This window comes from Bos indicus, chromosome 3, assembly GCF_029378745.1.
Source record: "Bos indicus isolate NIAB-ARS_2022 breed Sahiwal x Tharparkar chromosome 3, NIAB-ARS_B.indTharparkar_mat_pri_1.0, whole genome shotgun sequence".
NCBI lineage: Eukaryota > Metazoa > Chordata > Mammalia > Artiodactyla > Bovidae > Bos > Bos indicus.
The window spans coordinates 113,568,664-113,590,160 of NC_091762.1; the positions used below are offsets into that span (position 1 = coordinate 113,568,664).

General features: G+C 45.0%; 1 protein-coding gene across 2 annotated transcripts in view; it reads left to right on the plus strand.

Annotated features, from left to right (window-relative positions):
- LOC109556548 (UDP-glucuronosyltransferase 1A1-like) overlaps window positions 1-21,497 on the plus strand; it is a 118,611-nt gene that overhangs the window by 8,473 nt on the left and 88,641 nt on the right. Inside the window, exon 1 of one of the 2 annotated variants that reach the window (XM_070786923.1) lies at window positions 17,263-18,152. The exons of the other annotated variant lie outside the window; for it this stretch is intronic. Within the exon in view, the coding sequence (XP_070643024.1) occupies window positions 17,289-18,152 (864 nt within the window). The 5' untranslated portion in view covers window positions 17,263-17,288. Of the gene's footprint in view, window positions 1-17,262; window positions 18,153-21,497 lie in introns of those variants that run through there. 2 annotated transcript variants of the gene reach the window in all.

Here is a 21,497-nt window from a genome sequence, read left to right on the forward strand (position 1 = left end):
GATAAAGTGGGTTTAAAAAAGAAAAGTTACTGAGTTGTAATTTATAAGCCATACAGTGTGAAAGTCGCTCAGTTGTGTCCAACTCCTTGTGACCCCATGGACTATACAGTCCATGGAATTCTCCAGGCCAGGATACTGGGATGGGTAGCCTTTCCCTTCTCCAGGGGATCTTCCCAACAAAGGGATCGAATCCAGTCTCCCATATTGTAGGCGGATTCTTTACCAGCTGAGCCACCAGGGAAGCCCTAAGCCATACAAGTCCTCTTTAAAATTTACAATTTGATGGATTTGGAGTACATTTGTAGATTTGTGCAACCATCAGCCCAGCTAATCTTAGAATGTTTTCAATCACCCTCAGAATACAGCCTTTTTTTTTTTTTGATGTGAACCGTTTTTAAAGTCTTTTATACAACTTGTTATGATGTCGTTTCTATTTTATGTTTGGGTTTTTTGGCTGCAAGACATATGGGATCTTAGCTCCTCAACCAGGAATTGAACCAGCTCCCCTTTGCATCAAACAGTGGTCTTAACCAGTGGACCTCCAAGAAGTCCTCAGAATACTCTTTAGCATCAACAGCCATTCCTCAATCTCCCCTCTCCCTAGCCCTTGGCAACCGTCCTTTTCTGTCTCCATGGATCTGTTTATTCTGATCATTTAATACAAATGGAATATGTAATATGATTATGTGGTTGATTTTTTTTCACACAGCACATCCTCCAGGTCCATCCATGCTGTGGCATTACTTCTTACTGCAGAATAATATTTTGTTCTAGGGCTTCTCTGGTGGGTCAGATGGTAAAGAGTCTGCAATGCAGGAGGCTTGGGTTGGACCCCGATACACTGTAGTCTGTGTGTGTACTTGTCAGACCTCTGCCTTATTTTACTTTTTGGCTCTTATGAATACTGTTGCTGCGAACATTTGATCACAAGTTTTGTGTGGACATGTGCTTTCACTTCTCTTGGGTATATACGCAGGAGAAGAATTGCTGGGTTGTATGGTAACTATAGGTTTCACCTTGGTTGTTTGTTGTTCAGTCTCCAAATAGTGTTTGACTCTGAGACTACATGGACTGTAGCCCCCCAAGCTCCTCCGTCCATGGGATTCTCCAGATAAGAATACTGGAGTGGGTTGCCATACCCTTCTCCAGGGAATCTTTCCCATCCAGGGATCAAATCCAGGTCTCTAGCACTGGCAGGTGGATCCTTTACCACTGAGGCACCAGGGAAGCATATTTCATCTTTGCTGTGCTTAGTCACTCAGTCGTGTCCGACTCTGTGCAGCCCCATGGACTGTAGCCCTCCAGGCTCCTCTGTCCATGGGGATTCTCTAGGCAAGAATACTGGAATGGGTTGCCGTGCCCTTCTCCAGGGGATCTTCCCGACCCAGGGGTTGAACCCAGGTCTCCTGCAATGCAGGAGGATAATTTTACTGTCTGAGCCACCAGGGAAGCCCAAGAATACTGGAGTGGGTAGCTTATCCCTGCTGGTGAAATAAACATATAGTAAAAATGACCGTTTTAAAGGGTGCGGTTCGGTGGCACTTAGTACATCGTCAGTGTTGTACACCCTCACCACTATCTAGTTGCAGAATGTTTTCATCACCCCAAAGGGAAACCTTTTCCTCATTAAGCAGTCACTCCCCACACCCTCCTCCCCACAGCCTTTCAGTTCAGTTCCATCACTCCTTCATGTCCGACTCTTTGCCATCTCATGGACTGCTGCACACCAGGCCTCCCTGTCCATCACCAACTCCCAGAGTCCACCCAAACCCATGTCCTTTGAGTCGGTGATGCCATCCAACCGTCTCATCCTCTGTCATTCCCTTCTCCTCCTGCCCTCAATCTTTCCCAGTGTAAGGGTCTTTTCCAATGAGTCAGCTCTTCGCATCAGGCGGCCAAATTATTGAAGTTTCAGCTTCAACATCAGTCCTTCCAATGAATATTCAGGACTGATTTCCTTTAGGATGGACTGGTTGGATCTCCTTGCAGTCCAAGGGACTCTCAAGAGTCTTTTCCAACACCACAGTTCAAAAGCATCAATTTTTCTGCACTCAGCTTTCTTTATAGTCCAACTCTCATATACATACATGACCTCTGGAAAAACCATAGCCTTGACTAGACGGACCTTTGTTAACAAAGTGATGTCTCTGCTTTTGAATATGCTATCTAGGTTGGTCATAACTTTCCTTCCAAGGAGTAAGCGTCTTTTAATTTCTGGATGCAGTCACCATCTGCAGTGATTTTGGAGCCCAGAAAAATAAAGTCAGCCACTGTTTCCACTGTTTTCCCCATCTATTTGCCATGAAGTGATGGGACCGGATGCCATGATCTTAGTTTTCTGAATGTTGAGCTTTAAGCCAACTTTTTTACTCTCCTCTTTCACTTTCATCAAGAGGCTCTTTAGTTCTTCTTCACTTTCTGCCATAAGGGTGGTGTCATCTGCATATCTGAGGTTATTGATATTTCTCCCGGCAATCTTGATTCCAGCCTGTGCTTCTTCCAGCCCAGCGTTTCTCATGATGTACTCTGCATAGAAGTTAAATAAGCAGGGTGAAAATATACAGCCTTGACATACTCCTTTTCCTATTTGGAACCAGTCTGTTGTCCCCTGTCCAGTTCTAACTGTTGCTTCCTGATCTGCATACAGGTTTCTCAAGAGGCAAGGCAGGTGGTCTGGTATTCCCATCTCCTTCAGAATTTTCCACAGTTTACTGTGATCCACAGAGTCAAAGGCTTTGGCATAGTCAATAAAGCAGAAATAGATGTTTTTCTGGAACTCTCTTGCTTTTTCGATGATCCAGTGGATGTTGACAATTTGATCTCTGGCTGCTCTGCCTTTTCTAAATCCAGCTTGAACATCTGGAAGTTTATGGTTCATGTATTGCTGAAGCCTGGCTTGGAGAATTTTGAGCATTACTTTACTAGCATGTGAGATGAGTGCAATTGTGCAGTAGTTTGAGCATTCTTTGGCATTGCCTTTCTTTGGGATTGGAATGAAACTGACCTTTTCCAGGCCTGTGGCCACCACTGAGTTTTCCAAATATAAATGTCCCCAGGAAAGGATAATCCATCAGCTTTTAAGGTAATCATTTGGGGGCTTATAAGTGTTTGGTTTTTAAAGTCTCTGACTTTTGTTCTCCATTAGGGACTTTTTTTTCCCCTTCTGTGATGCTCATAGATAGTTTTAAATTTAAACTTAAAATTAAAAATATTCACCGGCATCTGAAAGAAATACTATTAGCTATGGGGTTTTTTTCTGTTAATGTTTTCCATGGTAAATTTTGATCTTCATCAGCTCAGGAAAGTTAAACACTTTTGCAATTGCATTATATCTTTTCAATTTTTTAAAAAAATTAATGCTACTGAGGTATTATTTACATGCAATAGTGTAGCTTATTATAGAGTAGTGTGAGTGCTCAGTCTTTGCACCAGGCTCCTCTGCCCATGGAATTTTCCAGGCAAGAATACTAGAGTGGTTTGCCACTTCCCACTCCAGGGATTGAACCTGTGTCTCTTGCGTCTCCTGCATTGGCAGGCAGATTCTTTACCACTGTGCCACTTGGGAAGCCCTTGCTGTGGTAAAATGCACCATTTCCCCTTGTACATTTCTGGGTTATAACAATTGTGTATACCCATGTAGCTATCACCACAGTCAAGACACGGGACACTTTCATCATGAGAAAGTCAGTTCCTAGGTAGGTTGATAAGAAGTCCAGGGTCTCCGAGTTGGATAAAGGGGCCTGGAGCCCTTGAGAAGGAGAACGGGGTCTGGGGCTCTCAAGGAGATAAGGACAAATGTTGTCCTCTACTTTGCTTTGTCCTAGTCAATATAATAATGTATCTGGCTTGAGGACATGTATCTCCTTAACAAGAACCTAATCCTGTCATCTTAAAATGTATATTATGGGAGTGGGTCTGGTAAGATCTTTCTATTGTTAGTTCTAATCTTGTTAATTTAAGATGTATGTTGTGGCAGTGGGCCTGAAAAAAGTATATAAGGCCTTGATAAGCCTAGCACTCTCTCTCCCCCTTCTGATGTCTATGTCAGAAGCTTTCTCTGTTCCATTTTATACTTTAATAAAACTCTGCTACACAAAAGCTCTTGAGTGATTAGGTCCCTGGTCCTGAAGCTAAATCTTCTTCTTCGGAGCTCATGAATCCAACATTGTTCATTGAAAGCTATCAGTCACTTCAGTAACTGGCCTTGTCTTTTATCCTGGTCAACCGACACCTTCCCTAAGCCTTAGGCAACCCCTGATCCTATATCCATCACTGAGATTACAATGCACTTTCTAGAGTTTCATCTGAATAAAATTATACAAATATGAATGGAAAAAAGCTGCTATGAATATTTGAGTATGTGTGTTTTTGTGAATAAATTGTTTTGTATTTCTTGGGTAAATACTTAGGAGTAGGATTGCTGGGTCATATGGTAGGTGTATGTATAACTTTATGAGAAACAGCCAAACTATTTTGTAAAGCAGTAGTAAAATATAAAACTATTTTATAATCCTGCCCCTCCACTCTTGGCGACACTTGCTATTGTCAGTTTTTTATATTTTAACCACTCTTGTGGGAATGTGGAATTTCATCCCAGTTTTAATTTGTATTTCCCTCTTTCCTTCTTTCCTCCCTTTCCTTCCTCCCTCCCATCCTCTGTGTTCCTTCCTGCCTGCCCTCCCTCCTTCATTCATTCCATCCTATTTTGGCCATGCTGCATGGGTGGCAGGATCTTAGTTCCCCAACCAGGGTTTGAATCTGGGCCACAGCTGTGAAGGCTACAAATCCTAACAGCTGGGCTGCCAGAGAACTCCTCATTTGCATTTCCTCATGACCAATAACATCTTTCCACGTGCTTTTTGATCACATGCATACCTTTCTTTCACACAACTGTCCCTTCACGGTTGTGAATCTGTACTCATCATCTGTGCTCTTCTGCTCATTTTTATTGGGGTGTTTGTCTTCTTATTTTTGAGTCACAAGTGTTCTTTATCCATTCTGTATACAAGTCCTTCATCAGATACATATCTTGCTGATGCTTTCTCCTAGTGTCTGGTCTACACTTTTGTATTTTTTAATAAGTATCTTTCGAAGAGCAGACTTTTGATAAAGTCTGATGAATCGAGTTTTTAATAGTCTGTACTTTTGTGTCCTAAGAAATCTTTGCCTACTCTGAGGTGTGAAGATTTGGTCTTAGGTTTCCTTCAAAAAAGTTGATGGTAACCCACTCCAGTATTCTTGCCTGGAGAATCCCCATGGACAGAGGAGCCTGGCAGACTGTAGTCCCTGGGGTTGCAAAGAGTCAGACACAACTGAGTGACTAAGCACAAGGTGTGAGGATTTGGTCCTATGTTTCCTTCAAAAAGTTTAATATAATAGTTTTATGTTTAGGTTTATGAGATTGGAAGTGGGGGAACACCATCTCTCAGGGGTCATGCTCGAGAAATGTCCTTTTCTATTTTTGGACTTTTTTGGGGGTGACCTCATGCACACCCCTGGCTTCAGTCTCCACCATATGCTGAGGGTTCCAAGTCCATCTGTGCAGTTGAGACCCTCCTCTGCTCCAGACCCATGAAGCCAACTACCTTGGACATATCCTTCTGGTGTTTCATAGGCACCAGGAAGACATGCTCCTCCCTCCCCATAGCCCTGCTTTTCCCAAGCCCTGCCTCCATCTCTGTGAAGGTACCAGCATCCTCCATGGGTCCCGCTCTCCCCAGGGCCTCTGAGTTCAAGAAGTGCCAACAGAGATCAGATGACGCTAGTGTCTACACAAAATGCAACCGAGTTAATTTAGAATGGGAGTTGTGGTGGCAGGACTCAGTTGTGCCCTACTTTTTTCGACTCCATGGACTGTAGTCCACCAAGCTCCTCTGTCCATGAGATTTCCCAGGTAAGAATACTGGAGTGGAGAGCCATTTCCTACTCCAGGGGATCTTCCCAAGCCAGGGATCAAAGCTGCATTTTCTGCACTGGCAGCTGGATTCTTTACCACTGCACCACCTAGAATGGGGGAGAGAACCCTTAAACGTGACAAGATGTGCCTGCCCCCATCATATACTCACAGTCATTTTAATGGGTTTGGGGGACTAGTTCAGGGGCTGAAACATTTCACCCATAGCTAAGAAACCCTTTTTAGTGCCCTGTCTATGCACAGCTCCCAAATCCAAACCATCCTTTTTTGGGTGATGCAGGATGCCCTCAGCAGCCCTGCCTCTGCCTTCTCTGGGCCCATCCTTTACGCACTGCCGTAGGAACCTGGAATGTTAGGCCCATGAATCTAGGTAAATTGGAAGAGGTCAAACAGGAGATGGCAAGAGTGAACACTGACATTTTAGGAATCAGCGAACTAAATGGACTGGAATGGGTGAATTTAACTCAGATGACCATTGTATCTACTACTATGGGAAAGAATCCCTTAGAAGAAATGGAGTAGCCCTCATAGTCAACAAAGAGTCCAAAATGCAGTACTTGGATGTGATCTCAAAAATGACAGAATGATCTCTATTCGTTTTCAAGGCAAACTATTCAATATCACAGTAATCCAAGTCTATGCCCCGACCAGTACCGCTGAAGAAGCTGAAGTTGAATGGTTCTATGAAGACCTACAAGACCTTCTAGAACTAACACCCCCAAAAGATGTCCTTTTCATTATAGGGGACTGGCATGCAAAAGTAGGAAGTCAAGAAATACCTGGAGTAACAGGCAAGTTTGGCCTTGGAGTACAGAATGAAGCAGGGCAAAGGCTGATAGAATTTTGCCAAGAGAATGCACTGGTCATAGCAAACACCCTCTTCCAACAACACAAGAGAAGACTCTACACATGGACATCACCAAATGGTCAACACCGAAATCAGATTGATTATATTCTTTGCAGTCAAAGATGGAGAAGCTCTATACAGTCAGGAAAAACAAGACCAGGAGCTGATTATGGCTCAGATGATGAACGCCTTATTGCCAAATTCAGACTCAAATTGCAGAAAGTAGGGAAAACCACTAGAGCATTCAAGTATGACCTAAATCAAATCCCTTATGATTATACAGTGGAAGTGACAAATAGATTCAAGGGATTAGATCTGATAGAGTGCCTGAAAAGATGTCCTTTTGAACTATTGACGGAAGTTCATGACATTGTACAAGAGGCAGGGATCAAGATCATTCCCAAGAAAAAGAAATGCAAAAGGCAAAATGGTTGTCTGAGGAGGCCTTACAAATAGCTGAGAAAAGAAGAGGAGCAAAAAGCAAAGGAAAGATGTACTCTTTGAATCTAGCGTTCCAAAGAATAGCAAGGAGAGATAAGAAAGACTTCCTCAGTGATCAGTGCAAAGAAATAGAGAAAAACAACAGAATGAGAAAGACTAGAGATCTCTTCGGAGAAGGCAGTGGCACCCCACTCCAGTACTCTTGCCTGGAAAATCCCATGGACGGAGGAGCCTGGTGGGCTACAGTACATGGGGTCGCTAAGAGTCGGACACGACTGAGCAACTTCACTTTCACTTTTCACTTTCATGCATTGGAGAAGGAAATGGCAACCCACTCCAGTGTTCTTGCCTGGAGAATCCCAGGGACGGGGAGCCTGGTGGGCTGCTGTCTCTGGGGTCGCACAGAGTTGGACATGACTGAAGCGACTTAGCAGCAGCAGCAGCAGCAGCAGCAGAGATCTCTTCAAGAAAATTAGAGATATCAAGGAAACACTTCATGCAAAGATGGGCTCAATAAAGGACAGAAATGGTATGGACCTAACAGAAATAGAAGATATTAAGAAGAGGTGGCAAGAATACACAGAAGAATTATACAGAAAATATCTTAATCACCCAGATAACCACGATGGTGTAATCACCAACCTAGAGCCAGACATCCTGGAATGTGAAGTCAAGTGGGCCTTAGGAAGCATCACTACAAACAAAGCTAGTAGAAGGTATGGAATTCCAGTTGAGCTATTTCAAATCCTAAAAGTTGATGCTGTGAAAGTGCTGCCCTCAATATGCCAGCAATTTGGAAAACTCAGCAGTGGCCACAGGACTGGAAAAGGCTAGCTTTCATTCCAATTCCAAAGAAAGGCAATGCCAAAGAATGCTCAAACTATCACACAATTGCACTCATCTCACACACTAGTCAAGTAATGCTCAAAATTCTCCAAGTCAGGCTTCAACAATACGTGAACCGTGAACTTCCAGTTGTTCACGCTGGTTTTAGAAAAGGCAGAGGAACCAGAGATCAAATTGCCAACAATCGTTGAATCATCAAAAAAGCAAGAGAGTTCCAGAAAAACATCTATTTCTGCTTTATTGACTATGCCAAAGCCTTTGACTGTGTGGACCAGAACAAACTGTGGGAAATTCTTCAAGAGATGGGAATACCAGGCCACCTGACCTACCTCTTGAGAAACCTGTATGCAGGTCAGGAAGCAAGAGTTAGAACTGGACATGGAACAATGGACTGGTTCCAAATAGGGAAAGGAGTATGTCAAAGCTGTATATTGTCACCCTGCTTATTTAACTTATATGCAGAGTACATCATGAGAAATGCTGGGCTGGAGGAAGTACAAGCTGGAATCAAGATTGCTGGGAGAAATATCAATAACCTCAGATATGCAGATGACACCACCCTTGTGGCAGAAAGTGAAGAAGAACTAAAGAGCCTCTTGATGAAAGTGAAAGAGGAGAGTAAAAAAGTTGGCTTAAAGCTCAACATTCAGAAAACTAAGATCATGGCATCTGGTCCCATCACTTCATGGCAAACAGATGTGGAAACTGTGACAGGCTTTATTTTTCTGGGCTCCAAAATCACTGCACATGGTGACTGCAGCCATGAAATTAAAATACGTTTACTCCTTGGAAGAAAAGCTATGACCAACCTAGATAGCATAATAAAAAGCAGAGATATTACTTTGCCAAAAAAGGTCCGTGTAGTCAAAGCTATAGTTTTTTGAGTAGTCATGTATGGATGGGAGAGTTGGACTATATATAAAGCTGAGCACCGAAGAATTGATGCTTTTGAATTGCGGTGTTGGAGAAGATTCTTGAGAGTCCTTTGGACTGCAAGGAGATTCAACCAGTCCATCCTAAAGGAGATCAGTCCTGGGTGTTCACTGGAAGGACTGATGCTGAAGTTGAAGCTTCAATACTTTGGCCACCTGATGCGAAGAGCTGACTCATTTAAAAAGACCCTGTTGCTGGGAAAGATTGAAAGCAGAAGAAGGAGATGACAGAGGATGCGATGGCTGGATGGCATCACCGATTCAATGATTAGTTTGAGTAAACTCTGGGAGCCCTGGCGTTGCAGTCAGAGCCGGCTAAGCGACTGACCTGAACTGAACTGAACGTTTGCTGTGACCGCCCCCTGCTGGAATAATTCCCGTACTGCCTCTCAATCGACTCAGTCCCCAAGATGACTTCAACTGGGATACAGGCCTTCACCTCACACAAACAGCCTCTGAGGAGGACCCCTAGGGTCCAGGCTGACCCCTCTGAATTATTCCCCACTTCTCTGCAAAAGGGATTCTTAAAAAGCACATACTTGGCCACACCGACTTCAGTAGCTACCCCAGTCTTTTGGATGAAGTTCCAGCCCCAGCCTGGCTCACACATCCCGTGGAGAGCTGGTGCTTGGTTATAGGTTGGATTGAGGCTACCTCAAAAAAGATATGTTATGGGACTTCCCTGGTGGCGCTGTGGATAAGAGTCTGCCTGCTAATGCAGGGGACAAGGGTTCGATCCCTGGTCTGGGGAGATTCCGCATACTGTGGAGTGAACCTGTGCTCTAGAGCCTCAGAACCACAACTACTGAGCCCATGTGCTGCGACAGCTGAAGCCTGTGAGCCTAGAGCCCCTGCGCCACGACGAGAGAAGCCATCGCGAGGAGACGCCCGTGCTGCAGTGAAGGGGAGGCCCCGCCCACCCACCACAACTAGAGAAAGCCTGCATGTAGCAACTAAGACCCAGGACAGCCAAAAATAAATAAATGAATAATTTTTTTATCCTTGGATCAGGAAGATCCCTTGGAGAAGGGAATGGAACCCACTCCGGTATTGTTGCCTGGGAAGTCCCATGGGTAGAGGAGTCTGGTGTGCTACAGTCCAAAAATATGTCCAGGATAGCCAAAAATATATATATAATAATTTTTTTAAAAAATGTGATGATCCTAACACTCAACAGCTCTGAATGTGAGCGTATTTGGATACAGTGTCTTGACAGAGGTAGTCAAGTTAACTGAGGTATGACTTGCTGTTGTTGTTGAGTCACTAAGCTGTGTCTGACTCATTTTTGACCTCATGGACTGAAGTCCGCCAGGCTCCTCTGTCCATGGAATTCTCCAGGCAGGAATACTGGAGTGAGTTGCCATTTCCTCCTCCAGGGGGATCTTCCCAACTCAGGGATTGAACCCAGGTCTCCTGCATTGGCAGGCAGATTCTTTACCTCTGAGCCACCAGGAAAGTCCTCAGTGCAACTGCTGTCTTTATAAAAAGAGACTCAGTCACAGCAACAGACATGCACAGAAGGCAGACAATGTAAAGACACACGGGGGAAGATGGGCAAAGAGTGATGCATCTATAAGCCACGGAGGACCAAAGCTGCAGGCAGACACCACAGTTGGAAGAGGCGAGGAGAGGTTCCCCTTCAGAGCCTTCGGAGGGAGGGTGGCCCTGCGACACCTTGATTTGGACTGTGCCCTTCAGTCGCTCAGTCATGTCCGACTCTTTTTGACCCCAAGAACTGCAGCACACCAGGCTTCCCTGTCCATCACCAACTCCCAGAGCTTGCTCAAACTCATGTCCGTTGAGTCAGTGATGCCATCCAACCATCTCATCCTCTGCCATCCCCTTCTCCTCCTGTCTTCAATCTTTCCCAGCATCAGGTTCTTTTTCAATAAATCAGTTCTTCACATCAGGTGGCCAAAGTATTGGAGCTTCAACTTCAGCATCAGTCGTTCCAATGAATATTCAGGACTGGTTTTCTTTAGGATGGACTGGTTGGATCTTCTTAATGTCCAAGGGACTCTCAAGAATCTTCTCCAACACCACAGTTCAAAAGCATCAATTCTTTGGCGCTCAGCTTTCTTTATTGTCCAGCTCTCACATCCGTACATGACTACTCGAAGAAACATAGCTTTGACTAGATGGACCTTTGGCGGCAAACTAATGTCTCTGCTTTTTAATATGCTGTCTAGGTTGGTCATGGCTTTTCTTCCAAGGAGCAAGCATCTTTAAATTTCACAGCTGCAGTCACCATCTACAGTGATTTTTGGAGCCCAAGAAATAAAGGCTGTCACTGTTTCCACTGTTTCCCCATCTATTTGCCATGAAGTGATGGGACCAGATGCCATGATCTTAGTTTTTTGAATGATGAGTTTTAGGCCAACTTTTTCACTCTCCTCTTTCACTTTCATCAAGAGGCTCTTTAGTTCCTCTTCGGTTTCTGCTGTAAGGGTGGTGTTGTCTGCAAATCTGAGGCTATTTATATTTCTCCTGGAAATCTTGATTCCAGCTTGTGCTTCTTCCAGCCCAATGTTTCTCATGATGTACTCTGCATATAAGTTAAATAAGCAGGGTGACAATATACAGCCTTGACATACTCCTTTCCCTATTTGGAACCAGTCCATTGTTCCATGTCCAGTTCTAACAATTCCTTCTTGACCTGCATACAGATTTATCAGGGGGCAGGTCAGGTCTGGTATTCCCATTTCTTTAAGAATTTCCCACAGTTTATTATGATCCACACAGTCAAAGGCTTTGGCATAGTCAGTAAAGCAGAAGTAGATGTTTTTTGGAACTCTCTTGTTTTTTCTATGATCCAACAGATGTTGGCAATTTTATCTCTGGTTCCTCTGTCTTTTCTAAATCTAACTTGAACACCTGGAAGTTTTCGGTTGGCATATTGTTAAAGCCTGGCTTCGAGAATTTTGAGCATTACTTTGCTAGTGTGTGAGATGAGTGCAATTGTGTGGTAGTTTGAATATTCTTTGGCATTGCCTTTCTTAGGGATTGGAATGAAAACTGACCTTTTCCAGTCTTGTGGCCACTGCTGAGTTTTCCAAATTTGCTGGCATATTGAGTGCAGCACTTTCACAGCATCAACTTTTAGGATTTGAAATAGCTCAACTGGAATTCCATAAGTTCCACTAGCTTTGTTTGTAGTGATGCTTCCTAAGGCCCACTTGACTTTGGACTCCATACTGTCTGGCTCTGGGTGAGTGATCACACCATTCTTGTTATCTGGGTCATGAAGATCCTTTTTGTATAGTTCTTCTGTGTATGTTGCCACCTCTACTTAATATCTTCTGCTTCTGTTAGGTCCATACCATTTCTGTCCTTTATTGTGCCCATCTTTGCATGAAATGTTCCCTTTGTATCTCTAATTTTCTTGAAGAGATCTCTAGTCTTTCCCATTCTATTGTTTTCCTCTGTTTCTTTGAATTCATCACTGAGGAAGGCTTTCTTATCTCTCCTCGCTGTTCTTTGGAACTCTGCATTCACATGGGTATATCTTTCCTTTTCACCTTTGCCTTCTGCTTCTCTTCTTTTCTCAATTTAACTTGTAAGGCCTCTTCGGACAACCATTTTGCCTTTTTGCATTCCTTTTTCTTGGGGATGGTTTTGATCACTGCCTCCTGCACAATGTCATGAACCTCTGTCCATAGTTCTTCAGGCACTCTGTCTATCAGATCTAATCCCTTGAATCTATTTGTCACTTCCACTGTATGATCATAAGGGATTTGATTTAAGTCATACCTGAATACTCTAGTGGTTTTCCCTACTTTCTTCAATTTCAGTCTGAATTTGGCAATAAGGAGTTCATGATCTGAGACACAGTCAGATCCTGATCTTGTTTTTGCTGACTGTATAGAGCTTCTCCATCTTTGGCTGCAAAGGATATAATCAATCTGATTTCAGTGTTGACCATCTGGTGATGTCCATGTGTAGAGTCTTCTCTTATGTTGTTGGAAGAGGGTGTTTGCTATGACCAGTGCATTCTCTTGGCAAAACTCTGTTAGCCTTTTCCCTGCTTCATTCTGTACTCCACGGCCAAACTTGCCTGTTTCTCCAGGTATCTTTTGACTTCTTACTTCTGCATTCCAGTCCCCTATAATGAAAAGGACATCTTTTTTGGTATTAGTTATAGAAGGTGTTGTAGGTCATCATAGAACCATTCAACTTCAGCTTCTTCAGCATTACTGGTCAGGGCATAGACTTGAATTACTGTGATATTGAATAGTTTGCCTTGGAAATGAACAGAGATAATTCTGTTGTTTTTGAGATTTCACCGAAGTACTGCATTTCAGACTCTTTTGTTGACTATGAGGGCTACTCCATTTCTTCTAAGGGATACTTGCCAACAGTAGTAGATATAATGGTCATCTGAATTAATTTCACCCATTCCAGTCCATTTGAGTTCGCTGATTCCTGAAGTGTTGATGTTCACTCTTGCCATCTCCTGTTTGACCACTTTCGATTTACCTTGATTCCTGGACTTAACATTCCAGGTTCCTATGCAATATTGCTCTTTACAGCATTGGATCTTGCTTCTATCACCAGTCACATCCACAACTGGGTATTGTTTTCGCTTTGGGTCCGTTTCTTCATTTTTCTGGAGTTATTTCTCCACTCTTCTCCAGTAGCATATTGGGCACCTACCAACCTGGGGAGTTCATCTTTCAGTGTCCTATCTTTTTGCCTTTTCATACTGTTCATGGGGTTCTGAAGGCAAGAATACTGAAGTGGTTTGTCATTCCCTTCTCCAGTGGACCACATTCTGTCCGACCTCTCCACCATGACCTGTTCATCTTGGGTGGCCCTAGACGGCATGGCTCACAGTTTCATTGAGTTAGACAGGCTGTGGTCCATGTGATCAGTTTGGTTAGTTTTCTGTGATTGTGGTTTTCATTCTGTCTGCCCTCTGATGAATAAGGATAAGACTTATGGAAGTTTCTTGATGGGAGAGACTGATGGGGGAAACTGGGTCTTGTTCCGATGGGCGGGGCTAAGCTCAGTAAATCTTTAATCAATTTCTGTTGAAGGGTGGGGCTGTATTCCCTCACTCTTGTTTGGCCTGAGGCCAAACTGTCCTCCCAGGCCTCCACCGGACATTCCTGGACACTCGTAGGCAAGTCTGGCTCAGTCTCCCACTGGCCTCTAAAGTCAAATTCCCTGGGGGTCCTCATCCCTTTGCCAGATCCCAGGTTGGGAAATCTGTTGTGGGTCCTAGAGCTTTCTTAACAGTGCGAGACTTTGTTTGGTATCATTGTTCTGCAGCTTGTGGGTCGTCTGCTCGGTGGCTTTATGGTGGAGCTAATGGCAACTTCCTCCAAGAGGGTTGATGCCACACGCTGGGTGACCCAGGTCTGCTGCAGCCAGAGTGCCTGTCCCCATGGCAGGCCACTGCTGGCCCGTGCCTCTGCACGAGACACTCAAACACTCGAAGGCAGATCTGGCTCAGTCTCTGGGGGTCTCTGCATCCTGTTGCACACGAGGTTTTGTCTGAGTCCTCCGAGCGTCTCTGGTGGGTATGGGGTTTGATTCTAAATGTGATTTTGCCCCTCCTACATCTTATTGCGGCTTCTCCTTTGCCCTTGGAGGTGGGGAACCTTTTTTTTTGTGGGGTCCAACATTCTCCTGTCGATGGTTGTTCAGCAGGGAGTTGTAATTTTGGAGTTCTCGCAGGAGAAGATGAGCGCATGTCCTTCAACTCTGATACCAGAGTGGGAGGCAGTACATTTTTGTTGTTCCAAGTCACCCTGTTCCAGGCACTTTGAGGTGAACACAGCCCTCTCCGTTTTCAGTCCCCTGCGACCTGCTCTTGCAAGTTCCATGAAAGTCCCATGGTGTAGAGTTCTCTCACTGTCAAGAATGCTTCTTGCTTATTCGTACCTCTGTGCAGGGGAAGGTGGGGCCCATCAAAGCACCAACTGTGGCTTGCCTTCATGTAAAAAATCATAAAACTTGGTGTTGGGAAAGGCAGTCTCATGGAAGCAGTTTTATTTATTTATAAATTATTTTTATTAAATTATTTATAAATAAGTAATAAAATATTTATTAAATTTATTTATTTGTTTTTGGCTGTATCAGGTCTTACTTGTGGCAGGCAGGATCTTCGCTGTGGTACACAAAGTTGGTTGCCCCATGGTACGTGGGATGTTAGTTTCTCAATCAGGGATTGAGCCCATGTCCTTTGCATTACAAGGCAGATTATTAGCCGCTGGACCACCAGGGAACTCCCATGCATGTAGTGTTTTGGCCTTCACTTGGCAGCATAAGAGTGGGCCTTGAGCTTGGAACTCTTCCTCAATAGGAGCCAACTAGCCTATGCTAGGCTTATCACACTGTGTGAGAGTGTATTTCCCTGTTTCAGGTTCAATGACTGCTCTTCTGTCTTTGAAGTGCACACATGTTATGGAACTTGGCCAACCCTGCTGTTACACTGTCCTCCTCAGGGAGAGGGCAGGGTCTTTCTACTGGGCATAAAAGGGATGCATGTAGGCAAATTGCTCTGTGTCGGCCATCAGGGGAGACTGGCTGGTTGTGGGTACCAATGCCCAGTATTGGGGCTCCTCGTGCTCTGTGTAAGGAAAGTGTTCTTCCATCCAGTGCTTGGCTGTGCTCTTCCTGGTGATTCAGATACCAAGATGCAGTGGGCAGGGGTGTTTGGACTTCCACTCCTGGCGACTGGCATAGTGATGACCTTTTCTATTCCCCACGGAGTTGGTGCTTGGCTCTGGTTTTGCTGACAAGTGCCCTGTAATCTGCTTGACAGGTATGATAGGATTTAAGCTGGGAATGGAGGTCAGAAAGTGAGCCTTGGGGGAAACATGCAGGAATATAGCTGGGACAGAAAGAGGATCCAGAAAAAGAGCTGAGATGTTGCTGTTGGAGATCCAGGATCTTGGACCACAGCCTCCAAGGATGGTTAAAGGAAATGCCCCCAGCACGGTGGCAGCCTGTGTGATACAGGAGGCACACTGGCCTGCGTGCATTTGCCCTGTGATGAAATCTGTTATCAACGTGGATTCTGAATGAGGGAAAGCTTTCTCCCAAAGGAAAACGTCAGCCTGGCCAGACATGTGGATTATGGCAGGATGTCCTTATGGCAGAAGCCATGGATGCAGAAGAGGGTGCTCAGTGAGAAAGCTGGGCAGCCCAGAAAGTCCTACCCCATCTTCCCCAGGGCAGATTAGACGTGGAGATGTCACCTTCTGTTGAGCACACGTGACCATCAGTCTCTGTAGTAGGATCACCTCATGGGTCTGAGACACAATCATTGCACAGGCCCCACCTCAGAAGGGTCTCACAAATTCTGGAGCTACTCTCTTCTGAGGAATCTGTCCTTTTCAGGATTTGGTCTGTAACTGACCTTGGAGAAAAATCTGAACATAAACTATAAGATATAATAACAGTACAGATTAATTCACTTCAGTCCCTAGCCAGAGTAGTGGAGGACTGGTACCTTCTGTATCAGAAGTGGATTCAGAGAACCCGCATGGAAGCACGGGGCCAGCTTCCTCCTGCCAGGGTGAGCAAGGTCTGGGCCCAGGCCCCCTCTGAGCCCCACTGCCATTACAAAGAGCTGCCTTGCCCACTGATGATTTAGATAACTGGAAGTTCTATCCCATGAGGTGATAAAGAATTCTCATGCAGCCCTTCTGCTGTTGTCCTCAAGGATCCTTCCAGATGTTTCCATATTGGGCAGCTGCTCCAATAGACTCTCTCCTGAGCAGTGTAAGAGGTGTCGAGTGTGGAACCGGAACAAACCAGAGAGCCACCATCCCCTCCCTGCTGAGAAAGCAGCCCTAGCAACGTAATACATTTCCCTGGATTAGCTCCGAGTTCACCTATGAATTGGGGTGAAAGAGTTTAAAGAGTTCTCAGATAAGGTCACATTCAGCAGAGGTTCTGGGTGGGGACTGGGGCAGAGGTGACTCCTCAGCGTTCAGTCCAGCCCCAGAGAACAGGGTTAGCAGAGAGGTAGGAGGTGATCAAGGGAATAGGGCAGACACAGCCTTGCTTTGGGTCTTGGATGAAGAACAAGAGCGTGAACTAGAATGCTCCCCAGAGGGAGCAGCAGAGTCAGAGGAGATTTTCCAAAGTAACGGGGCGTAATCTTTGCCTGGGTGAAATCAGAGGTGATGAAACATAGGCATAGTCTTAACCTGTAATGATTAATGTTTGGAGGGCACGCTGCCTTCCAATGACATGCTGTTTTACTTAAGTGACTTGATGATAAGATAAAGAAAAGGGAACAAATATAGGTGGCACAGCCCCACCAGCGACGGAGCACCTTCTGGTTTGTGCGGAGATGGCCCTGGGACTGCAGCTTCGGCGGCAGGTGCTGGCTGGACTCCTGCTCTGTCTGTGCACCGGGCGATGGGCCGAGGCTGGGAAGGTGCTGGTGGTCCCCATGGAGGGCAGCCACTGGCTCAGCATGCGGGAGGCTGTGCGGGAGCTCCACGCCAGAGGTCACCAGGCAGTGGTTGTTGCTCCGGAGGTGAACCTGCACATCAAGGCAGAGGACTTTTTCACCACGAAAACCTACGCTGTTCCATACACCCGGGACGAGTTTGATTTCCTTGGTAAGACTCATATACAACTGCTTTTTGAAAGAGCACATTTTTTAACAATGCTTCTGAAAACTATGGCATCTTTGAAAAATGTGACTTTGCTCTTCGCAAGGTCTTGTGAGGCACTATTGTATAACAAGGACCTGATCAGAGACCTGAATGCCAGTTCCTTTGATGTGGTTTTAACGGACCCTGTTCACCCCTGTGGAGCAGTGCTGGCTAAGTACCTGTCCATTCCTTCTGTGTTTTTCTTGCGGCAAATTCCCTGTGACTTAGATGTTGAGGGCACAGCATGCCCAAACCCTTTCTCTTATGTTCCTCGGTTATTAACAAGGAATCCAGACCGCATGACATTCTTCCAAAGGGTCAAGAACATGCTCTACCCTTTGGGCTTGAAGTACATTTGCCTGGTTACCTTCACTCCTTATGAACGTATGGCCTCTGAGCTTCTTCAGAGAGAGGTGTCGCTGGTGGAGATTCTTGCCTCTGGATCCGTGTGGCTGTTCAGAGGAGACTTTGTGATGGACTACCCGCGGCCCATCATGCCCAACATGGTGTTCATTGGGGGCATCAACTGTGCCAACAAGAAACCTTTATCTCAGGTGTGTACTGCTGCTTTTGTTCAATCAGTGTTCCCAGTGGAGTACATTCTTTTAATTAAAGAGATTTTAAAAACTTTTCACCACACTGCAAACTAGGCCCTTGCAGTGAAATGGATGGTTCCAATCACTAGACCAACAGGGAATTCCCAAGTGGAACATATTTAAAAAGAACAGCCTACTTCCACGTGCTTACTTAGCTACTGATCTTCCTAAAGATTTCTACCTCTCATTCTCCTTCACACACTCTTTGGCGACATCCATAATTAAAGTGCTCCAGGAGTGTAGTGTAAGTTTGTGATGGACTTTGAGACAAATGACAGGCAGGGGTGAAGGTACGTATTAGGTTTGACAAGGAATGGGGTGATTTGACCATGATTGCCCTTTCCAACAACATCTGTTGTAGTGGTCATACAGTTTTCTCAATCAAGTAGGAGCCAAGAACTTGAGCTGTGAATCCATCCATCATGGGTTTTTTGCTTGAGGGTGTTCAATTGGAGGAGGAAAGAACTGGCAAATTGCATTTAATGTCCTGATACTTCATTGTGGTCTTGTCTTGGAAAGGTATTAGGGGTGGTCACTGGAGACTTCAACCCCAAAAGGAAGCAGAAGTTTCAGAGAGGCTGAATAAATAGAGTGGAAGGGAGACAAAACTGAGATGGCAGTTGGGCTCTCTGTGATCAGAGAAAGGAATAATTGAGCCAAGTTTCTTGAGATGGAGCTATGCTGACCAGAAGTTTTCTGACCAGGAGTTGGGGTCTGGAGTAAAGTGGGGGGATGCACAGAGTTGAATGGCATGTCAGATGGGTGCTCAGCATGGGCCACTGAGGTCCTCAAGGGCTAGTGGTGGGGGCCGGAGAGGAGGTCAAACTGAGCCAAGAGCACAGTGAAGGTGGTGACAGGGATGCTGAGAACTGAGAACAGGAAGGGACCAAGCACATCACCACGCCTACCGCAGCCCAGTCACCAACCCTGCATTTCTATGGTGTGAGCTACGGCTTTCCTCATAGTGTCAGAGTCTGCTTATATTAACCCTGAATTATTGTTGTTGTTGTTCAGTTGCCAAGTTGTGTCCAACTGTTTGCAGCCCCTTGGACTGTAGCAGCAGGCTGCCTTGTCCTTCACTATCTCCCGGAGTTTGCTCAAACTCATGTCCATGAAGTCAGTGATGCCATTCAACCATCTCATCCTCTGTCTTCCCCTTCTCCTTCTTCCCTAAGTCTTTCCCAGCAGCAGATCTTTTTCAATGAGTCAGTTCTTCTCATCAAGTGGCCAAAGCACTGGAGCTTCAGTTTTAGCAGCAGTCTTTCCAGGGAATATTCAGGATTGATTTCTCTTAGGATTGACGGGTTTGATTTCCTTGCTGTCCAGGGGAGGCTATGCAGTCTTCTCCAGCACCACAATTTGAAAGCATCAACTCTTCAGTGCTCAGGCTTGTTTATGGTCCAACATTCACATCCATATATGACTGCTGGAAAAACCATAGATTTGACTATATCAACTTTTGTTGGCAAAGTGATGTCTCTGCTTTTTAATACACAGTCTAGTTTTGTCATAGCTTTTCCTCCAAGGAGCAAGCATCTTTTGATTTTGTGGCTATAGTCACCATCCACAGTGATTTTGGAGCCCAAGAAAATAAAATCCATCAGTGTTTCCACTTTCCCCCCGTCTGTTTGCCATGATCTTAATTTTTGAATGCTGAGTTTTAGGCCAGCTTTTTCACTCTCCTCTTTCACTCTTATCAAGAGACTCTTTCATCTTCTTCATTGTCTGCCATGAGTGTGGTATCATCTGCATATCTGCGGTTGTCGATATTTCCCCTGGCAATCTTGATTCCAGCTTGTGATTCAAACTGTGTGGCATTTCACATGATGTGCTCTGCATATAAATTAAGTAAGGAGGATTACAATATACAGCTTTGACATGATCATTTCCCAATTTTGAACTAGTCTGTTCTTCCATGTTCAGTTCTAACTGTTGCTTCTAGACCTACATACAGGTTTCTCAGAAGGCAGGTGATGTGGTCTGGTACTTCCTTCTCTTTAAGAATTTTCCACAGTTTGTTGTGATCCACAGAATCAAAGCCTTTCAAGTAGTCATGAAGCAGAAGTAGATTTTTTTCAGGAATTCCCTTGCTTTTTCTCTGATGAAGTGGATGTTGGTAATTGATCTCTGGTTCCTCTGCCTTTTCTAAATCCAGCTTGTACATCTGGAAGTTTTCGATTCACATATTGTTGAAGGATTTTGAGTATTGCCTTGCTAACATGTGAAATGAGCATGATTGTGCAGTAGTTTGAACATTCTTTGGCATTGTCTTTCTTTAAGGTTGGAGTGTAAACTGAGCTTTTCCAGTCCTGTGGGCCTTGCTGAGTTTTCCAAATTTTACTGGTGTAATGAGTGCAGCACTTTAGCAGCATCAATTTTAGGATTTGCAATCGCTCAGCTGGAATTCCATCACCTCCAATAGCTTTGTTTATAGTGATTCTTCCTAAGACCTGCTTGACTTCACAGTGCAAGACGTTTTGCTCTCGGTGAGTGACCACACCTTTGTGGTTATCTGATGATTAAGACTTTTCTTGTATAGTTTTGTGTAGGCTCCTCTGTCTGTGAGCTATACCAGGCAAGAAAACGGAGTGAGTTACCATTTCCTACTCCAAGGGACCTTCCGAACCCAACCTAGGGATAGAGTCCATGTGTCTTGTGTCTCCTGCATTTGTAGGAGAATTCTTTACCACTGCACCATCTGGGAAGCCCTGAACATAAACTATAAGATGTAATAAAGATCCAGAATAATGCACACTTCAGTCCCTACACAGAGCCTGCACGGAGGCATGGGGCCGGTCTCTCCTGTCCAAAGTGCAGCAGGCCCTGGAGCCTGGCGTCCTCCGAACCCCACTGTCATTACAAAGAGCTGCCTTTCCAATTGATGATTTAGGTAACAGGAAGTTCTATTCCATGAGGCAGAGAAAGAGTTCTCAAGCAGCCCTTCTGCTGTTGTCTTGAAGGATTCTTCCAGAAGTTTCCATATGAGGTAGCTGTTTGGACAGACTCTCTCCTGAGCAGTGCATGAGGTGTGCAGTATACAACAAGAACAATCCAGGGAGCCACCATGCCCTCCCTGCTGAGAGAAGGCTGTTCTCGTGACGTTATATGTTTCCCTGGATGTGCTCTGTGTTCACTCATGATGAGGAGAAATAGTTTAAAGAGTTCTCAGATAAGGTCACATTCAGCAGAGGTTCTGGTGGGGACTGGGGCAGAGGTGACTCCTCAGCGTTCAGTCCAGCTCCAGAGAACAGGGTTAGCAGAGAGGTAGGAGGTGACCAAGGGAATGGACAGGCACAGCCTTGC